This window comes from Vidua macroura, chromosome 3, assembly GCF_024509145.1.
Source record: "Vidua macroura isolate BioBank_ID:100142 chromosome 3, ASM2450914v1, whole genome shotgun sequence".
Taxonomy (NCBI): Eukaryota; Metazoa; Chordata; class Aves; order Passeriformes; family Viduidae; genus Vidua; species Vidua macroura.
The window spans coordinates 90,320,315-90,342,989 of NC_071573.1; the positions used below are offsets into that span (position 1 = coordinate 90,320,315).

Consider the following 22,675-nt stretch of genomic DNA (forward strand, 5'->3'; position numbering starts at 1 on the left):
TTTTTCACTACTTCTGTACTGTAAATCTGATAAATCTGAGGATATAGGCTTGAGCATAATTACCTGTACACATATGGATAGGAGTATATTAGATAAAGTAGAAGTTAACAAACCATCTATTTATGTTAGATAATGTTCGATAAAGTAGAAATGTTAATTATAATGGTAATAAAAATAACTTCTTAAGATGAAAATGTACATTCATGTTTTACAGATGCTGGTTTCTGAGATTGAAATGAAACAAAGCAAAATAGATGAATGCCAGAAGTATTCAGAACAATACTCAGCTGCTGTGAAGGTAACGAGAACATTACACTTGTAGTCCTATCTTTTAGTGTCAGTATCATGTGTAATGCCAATGATTTTCCATATTTTCTCTTGTACAGGACTATGAGTTGCAGACTATGACCTACAGAGCTATGGTGGACTCCCAACAAAAATCTCCAGTAAAACGCCGAAGAATGCAAAGCTCATCAGACTTCATTATTCAAGAGGTAAATGGGTTTCTTATGACATTCAGGAAAATGTGAGTCTTTGTTTAAAACATAAACACAAGAAAATTCTGTTTTGCATTTATTAATGATTAAATATGGTAATCCAAGAAAGATTGGGTTTTTTTCTCTATAGATACACAATATAACAAATATTCTCTTGTTCCTTATGGTGCATTTTGGTAGCAAGACAGTATAATGCAGCTGATTAAAAAAAGTCACCCAAATTATAAAAAGCTGTAGAAGAACTGTGCCTCAGTAAAACTGTTTAGAACTACTTCTGGACTGGATCTTGAGCACAGTAAACAAGAAGTTCATCTTGACCATAGTAAAACCTACTGGATCTAGACACTTTTATAGATTCTAAGGCAAATCAGCCTCATTTGGGTGAGAAAGATAAATCTCTTTCCCTGCGACCTGTTAGAGAAAGGAATAGTGACAAGCATGGCTTGCCCCTCCTGAAACCTTTTCTTACAGGGTGAAGAATCAAGTGACTGTGAAGTCAAGACATTGTCTTATGTTTCTTCTTCTTATGGATCTGCTCATAGATGCTTTGGATATATTTGTTTAAGTGCACCTCGTTGACAGCATTGAATTTTGGAATCAAAATTAGAACTTTGAATTCCACAATCGTAATTTTGAAATCAAAATTAGCATAGGTCCAGAGGAGTGTCTATCATTTCTTTCAAGCTTAATGGGAGTATTTACCTCTGACATCTACCCCCCCCGCTTTGTTTCTCTACAGTTCATGGATCTACGGACTCGGTACACTGCCTTAGTGACCTTGATGACCCAATACATTAAATTTGCAGGTGATTCTTTAAAAAGACTGGAGGAGGAAGAGGTAGGTCATTCTCTGGCAGTCAGCCAAGCAATAAGAACATCTAGGCAAACAAAGAGCAATATACCTGTTGGAATAATTCACAAAGTTACCAGCAGATGTGGAAACTAAAATTCCTTATGTAGTGCACATTGTACAGGAATGTACCAGTGTTAACACTGTTATCATTCAGATAAGCAAAATCCTGTACCATCCATACATTTTACCAGTTCTTCCACCTAGAAAGATCATATGATTTCCTGAATTCTGATGAAGATATAGTTTAAATTTAAATAGTAATACTTTCAATTTTAATACCCAAGGGCTTGATCTTTAGGGTAAAAGCAGACATTAAGATGAAGGCAAACTCACTGCGTATACCCTTTGTATACATATTTTTAATATTCCATCGTATGCATTCCGGTCCGCTTAACAATCAACAAGTTCTTTCAACAGGGAGATGAAATGCCCTCTTAATTGATCTCTGAAGTTAGTTTGATCTGTCCAGTTACTTTTTTCCTTCTGCCTTTCTACTGTATTGATTCCTTGTGGTCAAACAGCATTTTATTTATGCTTAGAATTGGATCTTGCTAGCAAGTGTAGGTTATTGAAATTAGGCAGACAAATTACTCAAAATACATGCTTGCAGAGCAAACCTTCCAAATAATTGAGAGAAAAATAAACCTTCTAAATTTTTCACTTTCTTTTGAAAATTGTCTCTCAGAAAGAGATTATGTAGTCATTCTTAAGGACTACATTGTTTTAGTATAAATTGGATACAATTTGAGAACACTACCATATAGGCATAAATTTTATTGTTATTGTTAAAGCAAAAAACAGTTCTTAAATGAATGTTATATAATTCTGGTGCTGATTTTGTCTTTATTGGCTTTTCTTGCTATTGAAAACCTCTGAACCAACACTAACAACAGCATGTATCTTTGGGCATCATCAAGTGGTGGAGCAAACTGATGGAAATACATGATGTTTGTTGATAAGTAGCCATTATAACTGAGGATTTAGTATGACTAATAATGATAATGGCATTGAGGATAAAAAGTCAGTCAAAGAACAAGGATCAAGAAATCTGTGAATGTCAGTAAACTTCACATTCTTCAAGAACAAGTGGAATCTTGCAAAATATTTAGAGTTTCAGTCTGCTCTGAGTCTCCAGGATTGCTTTTTTTTTAAATCAAGTACCCCCCCACCCATCTTCCTTCCTGCTCTACCCCCTGTCAGCCTTCTAAATCTTTGGTAGCTCCTTTGAAGATAACCTAAGCAGGTTTCCAGTCTCAGAATAATGTAATAGGTTTTTTTTCTCTTTAATCAGGGTAGCAAATCAGAAAAAGAATAATCTTTTTCAAAAGAGGAATGAGATTTTTTTTCTTCCAGGAAGAAAAATTCTTCACAGACCTCTGAAGTCTGTGATTCTTCCAAGATTTTCTTTTATGCCAGTCTTTCTTCCTAACTCTCAGTAATGGCATTAAGAAATCAGAGGATAAGGGAAAAATAAGATACTTCCTATCATATCTCAGTTTAATCCATGTGCTGTCATGCTCAGAGTTTACCAGAAGAGAATCAACTCCAGCAACCTGTGAAGTCAGCTGAAGTCTTTCAACATTTGGGATGTAATGAAGATCTTGAATTGAGAGAAGAAAAGAAACCTAATGAAAGCATGATGGGTGTGGAATATTTGCAAAACCAGAACTCTTTCAGTAAACCTGAATAGACAGAAAATAAACTGGAAATGAACAGAAGAAAATTAAATGCAGACAGATATGATAAAATCAAAACTGATAGAACATTTAAGCAACTTCTAAATTTCAGTGGTCAAGAAAGCAGCATTAGGAGCAATAGAGACAGTAAGCTACATACAGAGCAGGAGACTTTAATGGGTTTTGGTAATCAAAATAAAGAAGAAAAAAATGGCAGAAAAGATTGTTTTGTTTCAACTGAAATCTGTCTGAGTGTGAACAATGATCCTGGTGAAATGTTAAATGAGCAAATTGCTAATGGAGAAAGACAGAAAACAGAGTGGAAATCAAAGAAGTTGCCTGAAGTGGAAATGATACACAAAACCACAGGGGGAAAAAAATCAAGAAAGGCAGGGAGTGATATTTCAACAAAGGAAGAATGTGAGATGCAATCAGAAACTGATTTTGAGCTAACAATGAAGAAAGCTCAAGTAACTTCAGAAACTGCAAAGCAGGCCCTGGGTATCAGCCCTTATAAACAGCAACATTTTTCACAGAGAACTAATTTTCAGTGTCAGCATAAAGAACATTGCTTTACAGAAAGCAAAAGCCATAATACTTTAAAATCTGAAGACAGAGAGTTTCAAGTGTGTGGTGAAAAAGATGAATCTCTTTCATGTACAACAGATGCAACATCTTTAGAGAAAGATGCGTCCTCTTTCAGAGAGCTGGCAGTGCACAATGGAAGTGAGAAAACAAAATTAATTTTGCAATCTATGAGCAATCCAGGTGTTGATTGTAATGTTGAAAGGAATATTGACAAAATGCAAAAAGCATCTCTGGATAAAGATTACTTCCTAGTAGAAAATGAAATCCTAGAAAAATTAAATTTAAATTCAAATAAAGCCAAGAATAAAGAGCAAGAAATTTTGGCTCTTTCTTCAAGAAATATTTCAGAGAGTCACTGTGCAGCAAAAGTCTCTGAATCCTATCCGTTAGATTTTCAAGTATCACCACTGCAGAATGATCAACATTTAGGTGCAGAATTGTTAGGAAATGCTGGTGATTTAAATGAAAATTTAGGTATCTCAGGAATTTTTTCTGGAGGAGAGGATTATTTTCCATTATCAGAACATGAACTAGCAAAAAAGCTTTTAAGTCACTATGAGAAAGTAAGTGTGAAGAAAATACCACAGGGTAACACTTATGTTTTGGACAGCATAAATAGAAGCGGGAAGAAGCAGAGTGGAGAAGACAGGCTAGAACAGGATCAGAAATGGAAAGATTTATTGCCAGTTTCAGAAGTAGACAGTAGAGATGAGGGTAATAGCACAAAGATCCCTGAAAAAACCACTGAACTCCAAAAAACATTTGGTGAAAAAGTAGGCATAAAATCTCCATTTGAAAAAAAAGAAAAGCAAAAAGAGAGAGAGAAAGATAATGAAGAGAAAAGGAGCACAACTGTTGTTAAGGTACCAGAGTTTTTATGCAATGCAAATGAAAGAGTTAATCTAAGAATTATTCTAAATCAATGCAAATCAACATTTGAATCACAAAATATGTCAAGGTCAAGTGATTTAAGATTGATTGAGCATAATTTAAACAATGAATATGCTAATCATGTATCAATTACTGTACATTTTGAGATGCTTAAGATTTTTAAGTTCTTAGAAATTAATCTTTATGTTTATTTTATGTTAATATTTGCCATCCTTTTCTCCACCCAACTGATGCTCAGCATGTTGACTAGAAAAATGAAATTTAAGATGATGCAGTTTCTTACTGTATCTATATTTTTAGGTCTTCTTTTTCAAGCATAATACATTAGATTTTATGTTTATGTGTGTATAAAAGATCTGATAACAAATCAATTTACATACTTCGTTTCTATTGGAGGCTGTTCAAAATTATAATATAGGGAAATATGGAGAGGAACTGAAGAAGCTGCCTTTGCATTAGCCTTTTAAGAAAGATCTCAGATATTATATGAAAAATCAAGTAAATCTGGTAAATTTTAAGTAGCCCAACGGTTTGATTGAAAATGTTGCTATTGTTACCCCTCATGCCCTGTTTGTATGATCATAGGAATATAGGTGCGTTCTTATTTCATGTTAGCTCACATTTGCTAACTTAGCACCACAACAGTGCTAATGAAGACAAGGTATGTATAGTTTCAACCATATTATTACTGATGATTATACTTCTTGCTTTAAAGACTTGCTCTGGATCTGCCAATATATGGAGGCTACCAGCCAACTGGTTTTCATTAGGATTTTCCTAATTACCATGTTTACACTTCTGTGTCTACAGTGCAGAGCAGCTGTGCTCTTTAAGTCCCCCAGCTGGGTCACTGTGGGCACTGGGACTGGGGAGCCCACTATGCAGCACTGATGTATGGGGGTTTGGATACTGCTCTTTCTGGAGCTGCTGCATCTTGGCTCTAAGATACTGTTTCTTTTCTTGGAGGGCATTTCCAAACATTTCTTGTGTCATTTGTGTTTGCAAGCTTAAATCTTTGTTCCAGCTCCTGCTGAACTGATTGAGAAATGGCAGGCCACTTTCTCCTTGGGAATTCTTGCGCACTGTGTTCAGGTTATTGTTTGCTCTACCTGTTTGTTGGAAGAGAAAGCCAAAGTGAGCTGTTTGGTGTTGCTTTCTGCTAAGAGGCATCTAACTGAAGTGAGAAGCTTCAGGATTTCTTCGCTTTGTGGATGTCTTTGTCAAGGGTTTCATAGTTGGCTAATGGTAACTTCCTGAAGCCTTCAAGGGAAGGTGATGGTGGTGGGAGCTGCTCATCCTGCTTTCTGGACATACCATTTATGCATGAGTAAGTATTTTCCCTTCTGCTTTTCTAAGAGCCTAACACGTTCCATATACTGTATTACAAAAAGTGCATTCCAGCTTATCTTATTCTTTTACAGATTTTAAAGAATAAGGAAGCATCCACACGTCAGGCGTATTCAGATCTAATGGCACAGCAAAATACCACAGCTGATGAGAATAAAAAACTCATGGGAAAGGTAAAAACACTTGAGGAGATGTTGGAGAATATGAAGAAACAAAAAATTCAACTGGAACAGGAGCTCCCTAAAGTGAGAGAAGCTGCAGAAAAAGAGCGGAAGAAGCAGCAAAAGGAGATGGAAGAGATCTGTCTTCAGAAGACCAAGGCTGAGCAAGAGGCAAGGCAGTGTCGTATCGATCTAGAAAGCATTGAGAGGGAGAAAGCAGATGCAGAGCAGGAGTTGGAGTGTGTAAGGCAGTTCATTTTTCAGGCAGAGACTCAAAGAAATATACTGGAAGAAAACCTTCGTGCTTTTCGAAATCAAATAGAAGAAAGCACCTTTACCAGAAGAAACCTTGAGGAGCTTCTAAGAAGAAAAGATACTAATCTTCATGATTTAGAGAAACAAAAAAAAACCTTGATGCAGGAACTGAAGAAAAAAACAGATGGAGAAGAGAAACTTATGAAGCTCATCAAGCAAATGGAACAAGACCTCGACTTCAAAGGGAACCTATCAGAAATAAAACTGCAAGAAAGAGAAACAACTGAATCCAGAAGGAAGGTTGTTGAAGGCATATGCTCTGTAACTAGAGAAACTTCCCTGCCCACTTTCACAGCTGGGCAAGGCAGCCAGTGTAGGATTGATTCTGAAATTACGAGTTTCCAGAAGAAACTAGAAGCCAAAAAAGTAGAAGAGCTTAAACAAAAGATAGATGAGTTGACCCTTGCTAACAAAAAAGCCGATAAAACTATTAAAGACCTGAAATATGAACTGAATGAAATTGAACTTCAAAAATCATCGACAGAAGAAAAGTCTCGTTTATTAAAAGAAAAACTAGATAAAGTCAACACTGAACTTAAATGCCTAAAAATTAAGTTGGAGGAAAAAGACCAAGTAGAGCAGGGGTATTTGCAGCAGTTGAAAGAACTGGACAGGCAACTACAGAGAACCACAGGTAAATTGGAAGAGGTGATGCAAGAAAATACAGATCTTAAAAAACTTAAGATGAACTATCAGGAGGACCTGAAGTCTGTTCAGCAAGAAAAGGCACAGCTAAAAAGAGAAATAGAGGAATTAACCAGATCACGGACAAAAACTGAAATCACTATCAAACATTTAAATTCACAGATCAGTTCCCTTCAAAAAGAGAAGCTGGCAGCTGAAAATAGAACACAGTCATGTAAAGGAGAAGCAAATAATCTTCAAGACCAATATAAGAAAATTAAAGAACAGTTGCTTGAAAAAACAAAAGTAGAGAAAGAAAACCAGCATGAAATTCAGGTGCTGAAGAATGAATTAACCAAAAGCAATCAGGTGTCAGAAGCATTGAAAAAACAGATGGAAGACCTTAATAAATGGAACACTGAAACAAAACTACTGATGAAGCAAATTCAGTCCGAATCAGAGAAGCTGACTTTGGAAAAAGAAAATATTCAGAGGAAAAATGATGCTTTGAAAGCCCTAGCAGATGGTTTCAAAGAACAACTGCGTACAACAAATGAACAATTGCACAAACAAACAATAATTGAGCAAGAATTCATATGTAAAATCAAAAGCCTAGAAGTTGATCTTGCAAAAACAAAAGACTTAGCTAGTGACTATAAACAAAAATGTGATAAACAAAATGCTTCCACCCTCAGTATTGACCGGGAGGTTAAGAATTTAAATGCTCAGATGAATGCTCTAACTGTGGAAAAGAGAATGAGTGAGCAGAAGATGGCACTACAACAAGCTCACATACAAGAACTAAGTAGCAAATTAAAAAAATTGCAGGATGAACTCCATCAGAAGACTCTGGATGAACAGATGGCACGCAAGAAGATGATTCTGTTTCAGGAAGAATCCATTAAGTTTAAACACTCTGCAGAGGAATTTAGGAAAAAAGTTGAAAAATTATTGGAATCCCATAGCATCACAGAAAAGGACATATCTGGTATAAAACTAGAATGTGTTGCTCTTCAGCAAGAAAAGCATATGGCTGAGGAAAACATCATGTTGTACAAGAGGCAAATGGAAGATCTGCAAGAAAGGCTCAAAAAATGTCATGAACAACTACAGCAAGGGAAGCAGGTCGAGATGGACTATCACCAGAAGTGCAGGAAACTTGAGGAAGAATTGGAAGTGCAGAAGCGCGTGGTTGAGAACTTGAAACAGAAGATGGATCTGCAGGTCAGGGAGAGTGAACATAGGTTTCTTTCATTTCAGAATGAAGTTCAGCAAAATAATAAGCTCCAAGATTCTGGATTTAAATTGAGCTGTGAGAGAAGAGGGAATGATTTCAATTACCTGAGTGAGACTGCAGCTAAAGAATTTGAACAGCTTCCTCCACGCACCTCACCTTTGTTAAGGCAGAAACAGGAACGATCAGGTTTTAAATCTGATCAAATAGAAGAAAATACATTGTACGTGAGTGCTGATGACACAGTACCAAGAGAGGTGCAGTTTCAGATGTCAAGCATAAACCAATCATTAGAAGATTCAAGTTCTCAGTCTTTTACGGAGTTTGTTTCTCAGACGAGTACGCAGTTCCAGATAACTTTTGATAAAGCAAGCCAAATCTCTGGAACATCTGAAAGGAACACACTGAGAAACAGGAACCTACACAGTTCCAGACAAACCATTAGACATGGAGAAGACACAAAACATGAATTAGGAGTGGTAAAACTGCATCCTTTGGAGGTACACACTACATTTTGTGAGGGCTTGCCTTCCTAATGGTGCCTTTTACTAGTCCATTTTGTTGGTCGGTTTTGGCTATGCTTTGTTACTATTCTGTTTAGTATTTCTTCTGTTCCTATCTTGGTGAAGGGAACCCCTTCTGTCTTACATAACACAAAAAGCTTTATATTAGACCTTATTACCAGGTTTATTAATGTCTAAGATTATTTTTAAAATCTGTATCGAAAATAGGAATTCACATACACTGTTGTATCTTTATTGATCAAAGTAAGTTTTGATTAACAGCAGTAGGCTCATATAGTTACAAACAACAGTTACTGATGTTTAGTCTAGTCATATTCCTGTTATTGAATAAATATTTGAAATGGAAAATGCACTTCAAAACTCAAACTATTTCTATCTCTGCTCGCCAATTCTAGTAGCAGTTCTCTTTTCTGACTTGCATTCAAGTTCTTCCTTTGGTTTCTCTGGTGGTGGATTTAGGATTGAATTATGTGTACAGCATAGTCTGCAGTTGTATTTCTCACTCTATCAAAAACTTCCTATTTACAGATAGTGAAGAACAAGCACTATGACATGCATGTTGAAGTCACAACATTAAACCAAGAAAATGACAAGACTTTTGGTAATGAAGAGAGAATGTTTCAGGGATACAAAACTTCAGGAGGGTTTAGGAAAGAAGACTTTGCAAAGATGAGCTCTTTCTTAGGAGAAGAGGTTTTGAGAACTGTTGATGATGCTACTCAGCTGGAATATTTTACAGAGGAATATGATGCTATTAAATTTCAAGGTCTCCGTCATGATGTAACTGCCAGGCAGCTGACTGAAGTTAAACTTTTAGACAGGCTCACTGTTGAGCAGCTCATTTCAGGGCAGAAAACTATTGACGAGGTTCAGAAAAGTCTTGAAAAATTTTTAACTAAACCTACAGCTATAGCTGGGCTATACCTTGAATCCAGCAAAGAGATACTCTCTTTTGCTTTAGCAGCAAAGAGAAAAATCATAGGAAAAGCACTGGCCTTAGCATTTTTAGAGGCCCAAGCAGCTACTGGTTTCATTATTGATCCCACAACAGGTCAGAAATTCTCTGTTGATGATTCAGTTGTTAGAGGGCTTGCAGATAGTGAATTCAAAAGTAGATTGCTTGAGGCAGAGAAAGCTGTTCTGGGTTATTGCTGTTCTGGCAAAGTGCTCTCTGTATTTCAGGCTGTGGAAGCTAAACTTTTAGAAAGACAAAAAGGTAAAAATATCCTTGAGGCTCAAATTGCATGTGGGGGGGTTATTGATCCTGTAAGAAGTGTTCGTGTACCTCCAGAAGCTGCTGTGCAGCTTGGCTTGCTTAATAACACAATTTTAAAATTTTTGCATGAACCTTCAAGTAATGCAAAATGTTTTCACAATCCAAATAACAGGAAAGCTATGTACTACTGTGATTTACTGAAAATGTGTTTGTTCAGTGTAGGCAGTAAATGCTTTCTGCTTCCAGTTGGTGAAAGGAAAATAAGCAGCCCATCAGCAGAAAAAAGTCATAAAACTTCTGTAATAAATGTTGACACAGGAACTGAAATGACTTCATATGAGGCTTATAAAAAAAATTATATTGATAAAGCTACATATCTTGAGCTTTCGAAACAGGAATTTGATTGGAAGGAGTCTACATGTTTTGACTCTGATGGAAATTCTTTTCTTCTGCTTACAGATCTTAAAACGGGTGTACAGTTTAATATTGAGGAGACCTTAAATCAGGGTAGAATTGACAGAGCATTAGTCAACAAATATAAGGAGGGCCTCATCACAGTTAATGAGTTTGGTGATATTTTAGTTAGCAGTTTGCAGCCAAATAAAGATTTAAATAGTCCTATTGCAGGATTCTGGCTTTCTGAAACCAATGAAAGGATTCCAGTCTTGAAAGCCTCACGCAAAAATTTGGTAGACAGAATTACTGCCCTCCGATGTCTTGAAGCTCAGGTTAGTACAGGAGGTGTAATTGATCCATTTACAGGGAAAAAGTACAGTGTTTCAGAAGCTTTGCAAAGGGAGTTAATTGATGATGGTTGTGCCAAGCAAATCCAGCAGTGTGAGCTGATCTTTACTGGAATCATTCATCCTGTAAGGAACACTGTTATGTCAGCTGTTGAAGCTGTGCATTTAAGTGCCATAGACAAAGAAATGGGCATGCGCTGCCTGGAGTATCAGTACTTGACTGGTGGCTTGATAGATCCAAAGTCTCATTCCAGATTAACAATGGAAGATGCAATTAAAAATGGTATTATTGATGCTATCACAGCTACAAAGATGAAGGATGAAAAATTGCACATTCAAGTTTTAACATGCCCCAAAACTAAGAAGAAGATAACCTACAAAGAAGCTTTAGATAGAGCTGTTTTTGACTGCCACACTGGACTGCGGTTGTTAGAAGCGGCTCAGCCCATGAAAACAGGAATTTCCAGTCTTTACTATAATTCATAGTGGACAAAAGATATTAATACTTATTTTGGGCTCTGCTTTAAAACCTGTTAAAGTTAAGGAAAATATCTGTGATGGCCTTTATGAAAAATCATAAGTGGTGTTTTCTAGCATAAATTAGTTGCAGTAAAACTAATTGTTATGAAAAACTGATTAGCATAAACCACTGAAACTGGAATTAGATATTACTTATTGCAAAACTGAAATTTATAGATAGGCAGATTCATGATTTCAAAATGTAAGCTATGTGTTCAGTCTTTACCTGAAGGCCTTGTCTGTCAATTCTTTACATGTAGATAGTGTAAAGGAGAAATTATACTGAAGTTAATATTAGATGGAGTTAATATTAGTTCAAAGTGGGTAGAATTAAGCGAGACAAGAATCATATTCTTACCATAAGGTTGAAAGGGATTGCCCATTTTGTGGGTGAACACAGTGTAGTATTTCATGTGACCTGTTACTTAAATTAAAAAGTACAAATCAATCTGCAGATACCATTTGTTTTACAAGAGAGGCAATAAAATATACAAGAATTAAATCTGCAGTGCAGTAAGCACACATGCATCAGTACTTTTTCTCACACTGGTATTTCATAAATTTTAAGGGGCTGCTTACGCCAGAAGGTTGTGTTTCCTGTCCTGAGTTTTTCTCTTATTTCATGTTTTTTTTTTCCTTAGAATTGTTTTCTGCTCTAATAGGCAAATGAATTGCAATTACATATCAAATTTTTAAAAAATCCATTGAAATAAAATGTTTTAATTTTTACTTATGGTACATAGAAGGGCTTAAGCGTGTTTTCTCAGTATTGATAAATGTTCACCAAACAGATTGTACTTATATGAAAAGGCGTATGTTTTCCTATGCAGAAAACGATTAAATGTCTCAGTATTTTACTTTTATTTTTTATTGTTTCTGTAAACATAAAAGCAGTGTATTCTTCCTAATTGTAATATGGTAATCCACGTGCATAATGTGCAAAATACTGTTATGCTATACTGGTTGTACATATCCTTACCTGAGGGTAATGCAAAGGCAGCAATTCAAAGATACTTTATATGCAAATGCTTTTTAGATTTTATCTGCTGAGTAATGGCTGGGAAGCTATGCTTTTTCTTGCAATCAGTCATTCTATAATGATTGTGTGTGTGTATGAATAAGAACATTTATCATAATTAAAAATCACTTGAGGTATTATTTTGTTATTGTTTATAACTATATGGCATTTCTGTTCCTACATCAAAGTGTCATAGTAATGCATGTGGCGGTAAATAAAAAAGAAATAATTTTATGTTTATGTGGTGATAATAATGGCATTGTGATAGAATTGTGTTTCTACAGACATTAATGTTACATATTTCGACAATTTGCATTTACATGTTTCTTTACAATTCATGGCACTCATCAGAAATCAATGGAAGAGGAAAAGAAGGAACATGTTGAGAAAGCTGGGGATTTACTGAAATGGGTATCAAACCTCAGCAAGACACTCAGCAAAGAAGAAGGAGAAAAGGCTGAAAAGACAGATTTACCTAAGCAGCAGGTACACAGATGTCTTTTGATAAAGCACCACTTCCTCTTTTTAGGTTTTTGCGTGGATTAAAATGCCAAAATAATCCATAATTTTTTTTTCCCCCCTACAAATCACCATCCACATTTTCCTCAGGATGTAATTTCACATTTGGTTGTGAATAGAGAGCTGGGTAAATAAACATCAATGTTTAGGGACACAACCATGTTACTCAAGAAGAAGCTCCCACTGCTTTTTCCAGACCTAGCATATGACATATTCTGACACTGCAAAATATCAGTTTAGAGAAACTGGACCCTGCACACCATATGTCAGCCTTTGTAGAGGGAGAGTGCATCCTGTCAGGATGGCATTTTGGGCACCAGGAAGGAGAAAGTTGGTAGGAGGGGCCTAAGGGCCAAGTTTCTATTTATTTGCTTTTGAAGAGTTAATCGGAGTGGCCCTCTTAAGATATAGTCAAACCTGCTGTCCTAGGAAGTATGGCAGATGTTGACTGAGGCCTCTCTGTTATCACACTAGGCCAGGTGCTGTTGGAGTGGCCCATCTTCATGCCTTTGTATTTGACAGGACATTGTCACTGTGTGCAGTTGTTAAGTCAGACCATAAATTTCCATCTGTGAAGTTTCATGTCATTTCTAAGACCTCTGCTGGGCTTGCCCATGAAATAGCTTAGTTACATCTCAAAAGCGTTCAGTAGGTGAAGGCTTACCTGCACACTGAGCAGCAGAGGGACAGAGCAGTGTCTTGTCCACATCCCTCAGTATGCTGCTGGATGTGTCATCATGCAAACATGATTTTGGCCCTCTTGGCATCCTGTTCCTATGTTTTTAATTTGGTGATGCTTTCTGGCACCAGAGCCACTGGACCAGCATGTGCATAAGTCCAGCTTGCTGTTGGGAAGGTTGGCAGTCCTGATGACCACTGTTCTGGCATGTAACTTGTTCAGAGAGGACCAGTGCTAGCTCTGAGTTTGTCCCTGTATCTACAGGAGGAAGTAAGCTTCCACTGATTTGAACATATTGATTGGTAAATTGCTAGTAGTTAAAATCAGGATTTGCACAAGCATTCAATGCTGGTCCTCTACTGCCCTTGTTAATGACTACACTGCAAACCTTTATCAGTGCTGGGCCAGCACTCAACTCCTTAGGACATCTCAGCTTACCACAGCAACTGTGGGTGTCATCTCCTCTGTCCAGCCTGAGCCTCCAGTGAGTAACCTGTGAGTTGGCTGTCTTGGCTTCCTGTGGGAGATGGGTGTTTGCTGAGAGTCTTTGCTTCCCTTGTGAAATGGCCTGGCGAGGTAGCTGCACCTTTCAGAGGTGCCTGAGTTTGTCTCTCCACTGAATAGCAATGATGCCTTGACAAGTTGTGTAGAAACATACAGAAACTGGTGACTTCATAGCTGAAATACATTTCACACAGAGGATCGGGGTTGCTGTGGGATGTGGCTAGGTATTGGGAAGAAAAGCTGATGCCAGTAGTGACAGGGTGCACACAGCAGCCACAGCAACACTGGTTCCCTGAGTAAAGTGGATCTTGTGGCCCCATCTGCTGCTTCAGCCTGCTCACCACATCTTCCTGCATAGTGCATCCAGTGGTTCTCTTGGTTCCCGTGCTAGCAGTACAAGTGATGAGATTGTGGCTTGCTGGTGGTGATTGCACAGGGAGACTTTTTGGGCGCTTTGATACGATGCATACAAGGACAGATTGATTGTGTCCAGAGCCAGGTGAATGAAGGGCCCAAGCACCTTGCTCGAGACCTAGCACCTATGTTGAAAATATCTCCAGCTTGCACAACTCCCTTTTGATAATTTGCCTTTATTTAGCCAATATGAGTGCTTTTCTTTGAAGAGACTGCAGGGAATTTCTCAGGAAAGTTAGAAGATGAAATTCCCACAAGTTCCTCTACCAGAAAAAGTCCTTTAGTGAGGATGGCACAGAACCGATAGTGTGGGGAATATTAATTAATAATTCATTTTTCCCCAGGTGTCTCATACTGCATTTTTCTCTGTAATTGAATTTCATGAAGGCTTGTGATCTTATGATATGTTTTTTCAAAAATTTGTTATCTCTCATTTTGGTGAGCAACTTCTTGAACATGACTATAGTAGACAACCTTTATAAAGCTGCTATAAACTGTGCCAACTATAATAATTGATTTTAAATGATTGGTTACTTTTCCATCTAATAGCATTTTGAAATATTCTATTTGTTTTGCCTAATAGTTTTCTAAAAACAGCTTGCTTCATCAAAAGACACATCACAATGACTTGCTCATATGTAAATGATATAATTCCAATAAATAATACTGCTCTACTGATAGCCAGTATTTTTTTAAAGATCAAGCTCTTATATTATTGAAATTAATCCCAGATGCAAATAAGGTTGTTTGTTTGTTTTTGTTTATTTATATACATTATTAAGTCCTGAACACAGGTTATTTATTTTTCAGGTTTCCCTTCATGAAATGTCAACCAAGAAAGAACAAATAGCTGAAGCTCTGCAGACTACTCAGTCATTTTTAGCTAAGCACAGTGACAAGTATGCCATTTTTTATTTTTCAAATAATGTAAATTAATTGAATCAATGCATACTGTTTACTTAAAAAGAAATCATATCCTTATACATCTAATTGCATGTCATGTAGAGTTTTTCATCTTCCCATTTGGTGAAGCTTGATGCAATTTTGTTGATTTCAAGAATTTGTCTTGGTTTGTATACCTCTGGTCATCTTAAAAATATTAGATATTTAAATTTTCATTTGAAATCAAAATAATTAACAAATTTGTAGTAAATTGGTACTTGAACTACCTAGCACAAGATTGTTTCATCTGTGCCTGAAAACAGACGGTTTAAGTTACTAAATTGCTGAGGTATCTCATGACTCCTTGATGGTTATGTTACCTGTCTTGACTGATAATCAGTAGACAAAGGCCCATCCAAAGGTTAAATGCTTATTTTCCTGAATAAGTGCAATCAGATTGTAGCTTTCTTGAACGTCTTTGTAATTAGGCTGTATTTTTTCCAGATTACTCGTACTAATTTCTGCTCCCCATTTTTAAGTAAAGGTAGGCAGATCACTCCAAACAAGTTACAAATTACCTCGGGATCTCTTTCTTCCATTTTTTTTAATGATAGAATGACAGATGAAGAGAGACATGAAATGGAAAAGCAAGTTAGATCTCTTCAGGAAAGCTACAGCTTGTTATCCAACGAAGCTTTGAAGCAGCTGCAGGAAGCACATCTGGGTGATGAAAAGATGGAAGAAAAGGTAACAAGATTCAGACTTAGATTTCAGTTTCTCTGGAGATTTACTGCATGGTTTTCAAGCCACACATGATGAGCAAAAGAAGATGCTGCAATTAACAGTGTGTGGAAGGAACTTGATATTTAATTGACTGAGGTGTTGTGTATTCGCTATGAAATACTGTATGTGACCTTACCTGTGCACATGAGCATTCTATTCATCAGACTTCTTTTGAAGAGTCTTAATAATGTGTGCTTGCATGAAGAAAGATAAGCAAATCATTCATCTCTTAACTCTTCTCTTAAAAGCCATTCTTTGACTGCTAGATAAGTCTGTGTTTCTGCTGCAAAAATGACACCGTAAAATAACATGTTCATCTCTCCCATACATCACTCAGAAGTGTCCTAGAAGTGATCTACTTCCAGTTTTTCTTAAATTTTTTTCTGGTTATGAAAATGGGAGGACATAATTCAATTAACTCTGAGACACTTTGAATGTATTTGTTAATGGATATTAGTCTTAAATATGGAGCAAGTATTCTCATATACATAATAGAGGCAGAGTCTGTGTAATGAGTTCAAATGATGTTGCCAAACTGACTTCATGCTTTCCATGTGAACTAAATGCAATATTTGGTGCTGGAGTATCTGATTCCATATTGTTGACTGTATATACAGAAATGCTGTATGCTGTAAACATGAATAGCATGGTTGTGTTGAATCACATACTGTTTCCAAATATTCTAACTTTTCACAGACATTTATAGCATGAAAATGTGCCTTTCAGGTATATGTTCTATTTGCCCTCTCTGCAATAATTTCTTCTATTGTCTTTCACTAACCCTGTTTATGTACGCAAAGCATAGGTTTTCAATTCACAGATGCATGTTGGTTTTAAATCTTTTATCACATCGTGTGCTGTTGAATGACTGACAAAAATCACTTGTGCATTTGAGCTGCTAACATTCACAACATTCCTCCAGGCCTGGTAAGTACATGTTTTTATGCTTATCATGCATTCAAAATCAAAAGAATATTTTAAACATACAGTCCAAAAATGATGATAACTTTTCTTTTATATTCCCTTTTAGGTGAATAAAGTCATTGCTGGTGTCATTGACCAAACAACTGGAGAAGTCCTTTCAGTCTTTCAGTCTATTTTAAGAGGTTTTCTTGACTATGACACTGGAATTAGATTGCTTGAGAATCAGCTGATTCTTTCTGGAATAATTTCTCCAGAATTAGGAGTGTGTTATGATTTGGAAGAAGCTAAAGCCCATGCCTTAATTGATGAGCAGATTCTGTTGCAGCTGCAAGAATTAAGTAATGCAAAGAAGCTTATGTCAGAATCATCATTAGCAAATATTCCAGTTGTTTCAGCTTTAGAACAAGGTTTAATTTCAGAACCTCTGGCTGTTAAAATTCTTGAGAATCAGCTTTCAAGTGGGTATTTGATTTTGCCATCTACTAGAGAAAAGCTGTCTTTGCAGAATGCTTTCCAGAGAAATCTCATTTCTCCAACATTATATTCCAAACTCCTGGAAAGACAAGATACGTGTAAAGATCTCATAGACCCCAACTGTGCTGAGAAAATTTCCCTTGAACAGATGGTTCATAGAAGCATAATACATGAAGCAACAGGGTTAAGACTCCTACCTGTGAAACCACAAGAAAAAGGGAGAATTGTGTTCAAATGTGGAAGGAGGGTAACTATATTGAGGGCAGCCCATGAAGGGCTCATTGATAGGGAAACAATGTTCAGGCTGCTGGGTGCTCAGTTAATGTCTGGAGGTATCATTGACCCTGACTCAGGGAAACGAATGACTGTGGAAGAGGCCATGAGACAAGGGATGATAGATCAGGACACTGCTTGTGGGATCCTCACACGTCAGGTTCAGAGTGGTGGAATCCTTTGTCAAAATTCAGGACAACGCTTGACTGTTGATGAAGCTGTGCAATGCAACTTAATATCATCTACCAGTGCTCTGCTGGTATTAGAAGCTCAGAGAGGCTTTGTGGGTCTAATTTGGCCTCACACTGGTGAAATATTCCCTGTATCAACTTCTTTGCACCAAGATATGATTACAAATGAGCTGGCATTCAAAATACTGAATGATAGAAAGAAAATAGCTGCACTTTACATTCCAGAAACTTGTGAAATAATCAGTCTTGACAAGGCTGCAGAATCAGGGATTATAGACAGTAATACTGTATCTGTTTTGACCAATGTGACTTTACCAGATAAAATGCCCAATGTAGAAGAATTAAAGTCCCTTTGTAAAAATGCTGCAAAATGGTTATCCACTTACGAATTTCTGCCATCTGTATTTCATGACTGTGAGGGGGAACATGAAGTTTCTGGCACAGAAGACCCTGTATGTCATAATCTAGATGAAGCTAAGAAACTATTCATGTCTTACCTGATGGTAAATAGTTATATGGATGCAAACACTGGGCAGAGACTTTTGTTGTATGATGGAAAACTGGAAGAAATCATCAGTATGTTGCTGGAAGGTGATAGTGCTGGGTATGATGCTGGTGTGTCAGAAATGGAGTTCAGTAACAAATATGTAAGTTCAAAAGGAATTCACCTAAAGTCAGCAGACAGTGTTCAGGGTGATTTTTCAGGTGCTGAAAATTCTTGTAATAACAGGATATGTAATCAATCTGATGATTTTGAGAATTACGTATCTTCACACGAAGATCCCCATATGTGCAGGCCAGATGTTTGCAATACTCTTGGTACTGAGCAATCAGAATATACACAGGAGATGCAGTTAACTATCCCTGCAGAACTCAGAAATGTAGTAAGCAGCACTCAAAATTCCATGAAGAGAAATGAACTCAGGGGGTTTTTTGAAATTTCTGAGTGGACAGAACTCTGTAAGCATAACAATGAGCAGACACATTCAGGAAGCATTGAAGGATATCTTCCAAATGACTCAAATACAAGACTTTTATCACAAACAGCAAAGGAAGAGATTTGTGTGGGAGACAGTCTGGATAATGAAAACATGAATGATAAAACATTACAAAATTCCTTGAGTGTGAATTATTTGTCAGATAAAGAAACATGGAGGGAGCTGGAAAGGTGCACAGACTATGGGCCTCCCATATTTCAAGCTGATGTTAGCAGAATGGTACTGGATAACAGCAAGAAAGATAATTTTCAGAGAAGTCTTGATTCATCCATCACTGCAGACACTGAATATAGACTTCCAGAAGAATTGGTTAGTCAATGTGGTGTCACGCCAAAGTATGAAGACAATAGATATGGTGCACAACTTCTTCAGGAATATGCAGGTCCATCCCTACAGGACTGTCTTTATATCCATGGAAGGCCATCCCTGGAGGATTGTGCTGATTTTCAGAATAAACTGTGTCTAGAAGACAGCACAGACATGCACCATAGGCTTTCATTGGGTGGTGATAGTGTCACACATGATGGACCACCTCTGGGGGACAGTGACAGCACAGCACAAAGGCTGACAGTAGAAGAAAGTGATCTTATATTCCACAGGTTACTGCCATGTGACAGTAGTTCTGACTCATCAATAGAGGAGGGTGATGGCATCCCACAGCTTGAGAGTAACTGCTTGCAGCATGCATGTGGTGAGGTAGCCTCTGAAGAGGACAGCTCTCAGTTGGATGATGGTGATGATGATGCCTATGAAACACCTCAGGGTGATGATGACAGCGATGTCTATGATACTCCACAAATTGATGATGATGATGATTCCTCTGACACTTCTCAAGGTGATGAGGGGTTTAACACCTTGCAGTTGGGGGATGATGATACACCAGAGCCAGAATTGGCTGGAAGATCAGTTCCATTAGGTTTTCTGGAGGAGAGAGGCGGTCGAATAACCCTAAGAGAAGAGACCAGCTCTTTTCAAGAACTTGCAGCTAATGCTGGAGAGAATGTTCATGTAAATGTGAATGGGCAACCTCAGAGCATAACTACAGCTTCTGCAAATGCCAAAACTATGGAAAAAATCCTTGAGGAGAGGGAAAGAACAGGGAGTTTTGGAGAGAAGGAGCTAGACTTACCAGTTACTGTTGAGAGTGAAGGAACAAAGGAAGGAGGCATGAGCTATTTACAGAATATGTATGAAGCAGATGTACAACACAGGAATGAGGAAGTTGAAATGAAAGCAGAAGGTGACCTGTGTGAGGAGGAATCTGAAGGTACACAGGAGGGGGAAGATTATGAGGAGGATTATGATAGTTGTGATGACTCTGACACTGATTCTGACAGTGAAGATGAAATGGATATTTTTTATTCACATCATCAATGTATAAGTAAAGGTGACCAGCTGTTAACGTCTGTAGAAGATGTAGAAAGGAGCAATGAAAACAATCAGAATATTGATGACTGCTGCTGTCCTTTAGACCACAAGACAGGATATACTTTGCAATTCCAGTCTAACCATGAAAATGGAAAACTATCCTCAGTAATATGTGAATCAATGTCAAATATTTCTGAAGAAAAACGTGTTGGTCTTTCATGTACCAGTAAGGAAGCCAGACAGCAGGAAACAGAAGATGAATATGGAACTTGTATCAAAAGTGAACACATGCCACAAGATACTACTGAGCCTATTCACTCTGAAAATACCTCTGACACTAAATGGATGTCCACTAAGAGTGAAGAGAATAATGAAACACAGTTTGGAGTTCCAGGTTCTCAGCTTCTTGATGGTACTGTGAAATCTGAGGTTAGTGTGACAGCCTACCTACAACAAGCTGTTGATGACGACCAAAGTACCTGGACAAATTTGCTTCTCTCAGAATGCTTTACTGATAGTGTGAACAAAGACAATAGTACCATGCCAATGTTAGATTCAAATCCTGGACAGAGAGAGGCACTGCTTGCAGAGGGAAAACTATTAAATTATATGGAACAGCTAAAGGAAAGTTCATCCCAAATGGACAATAAATTCCTTACAGATGCCCATTATGTGAGTGATAGTATTTCACTTAGGGACCCAATACATCCGGTCACCAGTTGGAAGCATGGTCAAATAGAAAGAGGTTTTGAAATTCTTACAGAAAATAAAAGTAGAGTAAATATTGTGGAGGAATGTGATGTCATGGGGCTAAGTAATAGTCCCATTCAGATAGAAAACCTTGGGGAAATATTTGATGCAACAGTAATTAAAGCTTCTAGAGAAACTCCTGCTGCAAGTAAAGAAAAAGTAAATGTTCATCAAGGTTTTCTTGACATTCAAGGGGCAAGATCAGATGAATTTAAGAGAGATGGTATCATTTCTGCTTCTTTAAAACAACATACAACATGCATAAAAGAAGGTGGCCATTCAGAACTCAATAAAACTGAATTCTCTTTTGAGGACATGGAAAGAGGGGAAAAAGGTATACGGAATGAAAAGTATTTTCTCCTAAATATGGAAGAAATGCATTCAAGTGAATGTAACACTTACTCTTTTCCCCCACCTGATACAGTGAAACCAAAGGAGATTAGCATAACTAAAGAAACAGGGAGACTTAACTGTCAAAATACTGACAATGTTCTTCTAGACATTCCAGAAAACAAAAGCAGCAATGATAGTGAAATTTCCCCCACAAAACCAGATGCTTTAGGAAGTATTGAGGATGCCAAAGAGTTAGGGGATGGAAGTGAAGTGTTACCTACTGGGAGAAATACCCATACCACTGATGTTTCTTCTGCAATTCTGAGTAGCACAGGGACTAAGTTGAATTACAGTGCCCAGAACAAACATGAGATGCTGAAAAACACAAAAGGAGAAAATGTCATGGTCAATGAGACTTCCTCCCTTGGAAATGGTTTCAAAAAACAAATGTCCATGGAGTCATTGCAAAAAGAAATGGGCTCCTGCAAAGACTTTCAAGTAAAGGAAGGCCTTTCACAATCAGCAGATGTGTCTGACACACTAATGGAAGACTTACAGAATATGTTACAAAGGAAATTGAAAATGGGACACGTTTACTGCAAGCAGGAAGGTGAACCCCTAAGTTACTCTGACACCAGAACTTTAATGCAAAATTTACTTAAAATGGTTCAAAGCACTCAGCTTGAGAGTGAAATGTCTAGTGGGTCAAATCTGAAGCAAATAAGCAATGCTGTTAGAACTGCATTAATGGTCACCGCGCTGTGTACAGAGCCCAAGGACAGTGATGCTCCTTCACTGCTTTGGCCTGATTGCAGAAGTCCTGATCTTCTTCATGATATTCTAAAGCAGGAATCCTGCAAGCAAAAGACAGCTGATTCAGATGAAAGGAAGAGTGAAACAGACATGAAAGCCCCTGTTCCCAAGCTTGCTACCACTGAACTTCTGGAAATTTTTCAAATCTCACTTCGAGATGAAAGTACAAGCAAGTTAGGGGAGCTGATAAATGGCTTGCTTAGGAGTTCACGGGTTGCTGGTACCACCACAGAGCATGAGAGTAAAGGCAAAGGAGATGGGCTTTATTCTCTTTCCTCAACAGAACGATCAGAACTTGGATCAGAAATTGATGAAGAGAAAACATTGGCAGATAATACAACCACTACTTGGAAAAGTGATGGAGAGCATGGGAAGACAGAAAGCCTGTTCAAAGACTTTACTGACCCTGTTTTGAAAACAGAAGAAGCAGTCATGGGAGACACCCCCACTAGCATGGTAAGTAACAAGAATATGTGCTCAGTGTCCTGTGTTACTGGAATTGTGTGGATCTTTCCAAGTGCTGGAGAGAACAATTGAACTGGAAAAGTGGTTGAAAAATTATAT

At 37.5% G+C, this 22,675-nt stretch overlaps 2 protein-coding genes across 7 annotated transcripts in view; both read left to right on the forward strand.

Annotated features, from left to right (window-relative positions):
* DST (dystonin) overlaps window positions 1-22,675 on the forward strand; it is a 288,925-nt gene that overhangs the window by 160,846 nt on the left and 105,404 nt on the right. For 4 of the 6 annotated variants that reach the window (XM_053974363.1, XM_053974357.1, XM_053974359.1 and 1 more), the window contains 6 exons: window positions 215-298; window positions 387-494; window positions 1,237-1,335; window positions 12,558-12,692; window positions 15,133-15,221; window positions 15,819-15,951. In XM_053974363.1, the coding sequence (XP_053830338.1) occupies window positions 215-298; window positions 387-494; window positions 1,237-1,335; window positions 12,558-12,692; window positions 15,133-15,221; window positions 15,819-15,951 (648 nt within the window). Of the gene's footprint in view, window positions 1-214; window positions 299-386; window positions 495-1,236; window positions 1,336-5,926; window positions 8,687-9,238; window positions 12,441-12,557; window positions 12,693-15,132; window positions 15,222-15,818; window positions 15,952-17,017; window positions 22,568-22,675 lie in introns of those variants that run through there. The other 2 variants (XM_053974362.1, XM_053974361.1) reach the window with 2 other exon arrangements.
* LOC128805574 (uncharacterized) lies at window positions 2,471-5,749 on the forward strand. Its single transcript, XM_053974364.1, has one exon. It carries the CDS (start codon window positions 3,059-3,061, stop codon window positions 4,823-4,825), a length of 1,767 nt encoding a protein of 588 aa, XP_053830339.1. The 5' UTR covers window positions 2,471-3,058; the 3' UTR covers window positions 4,826-5,749.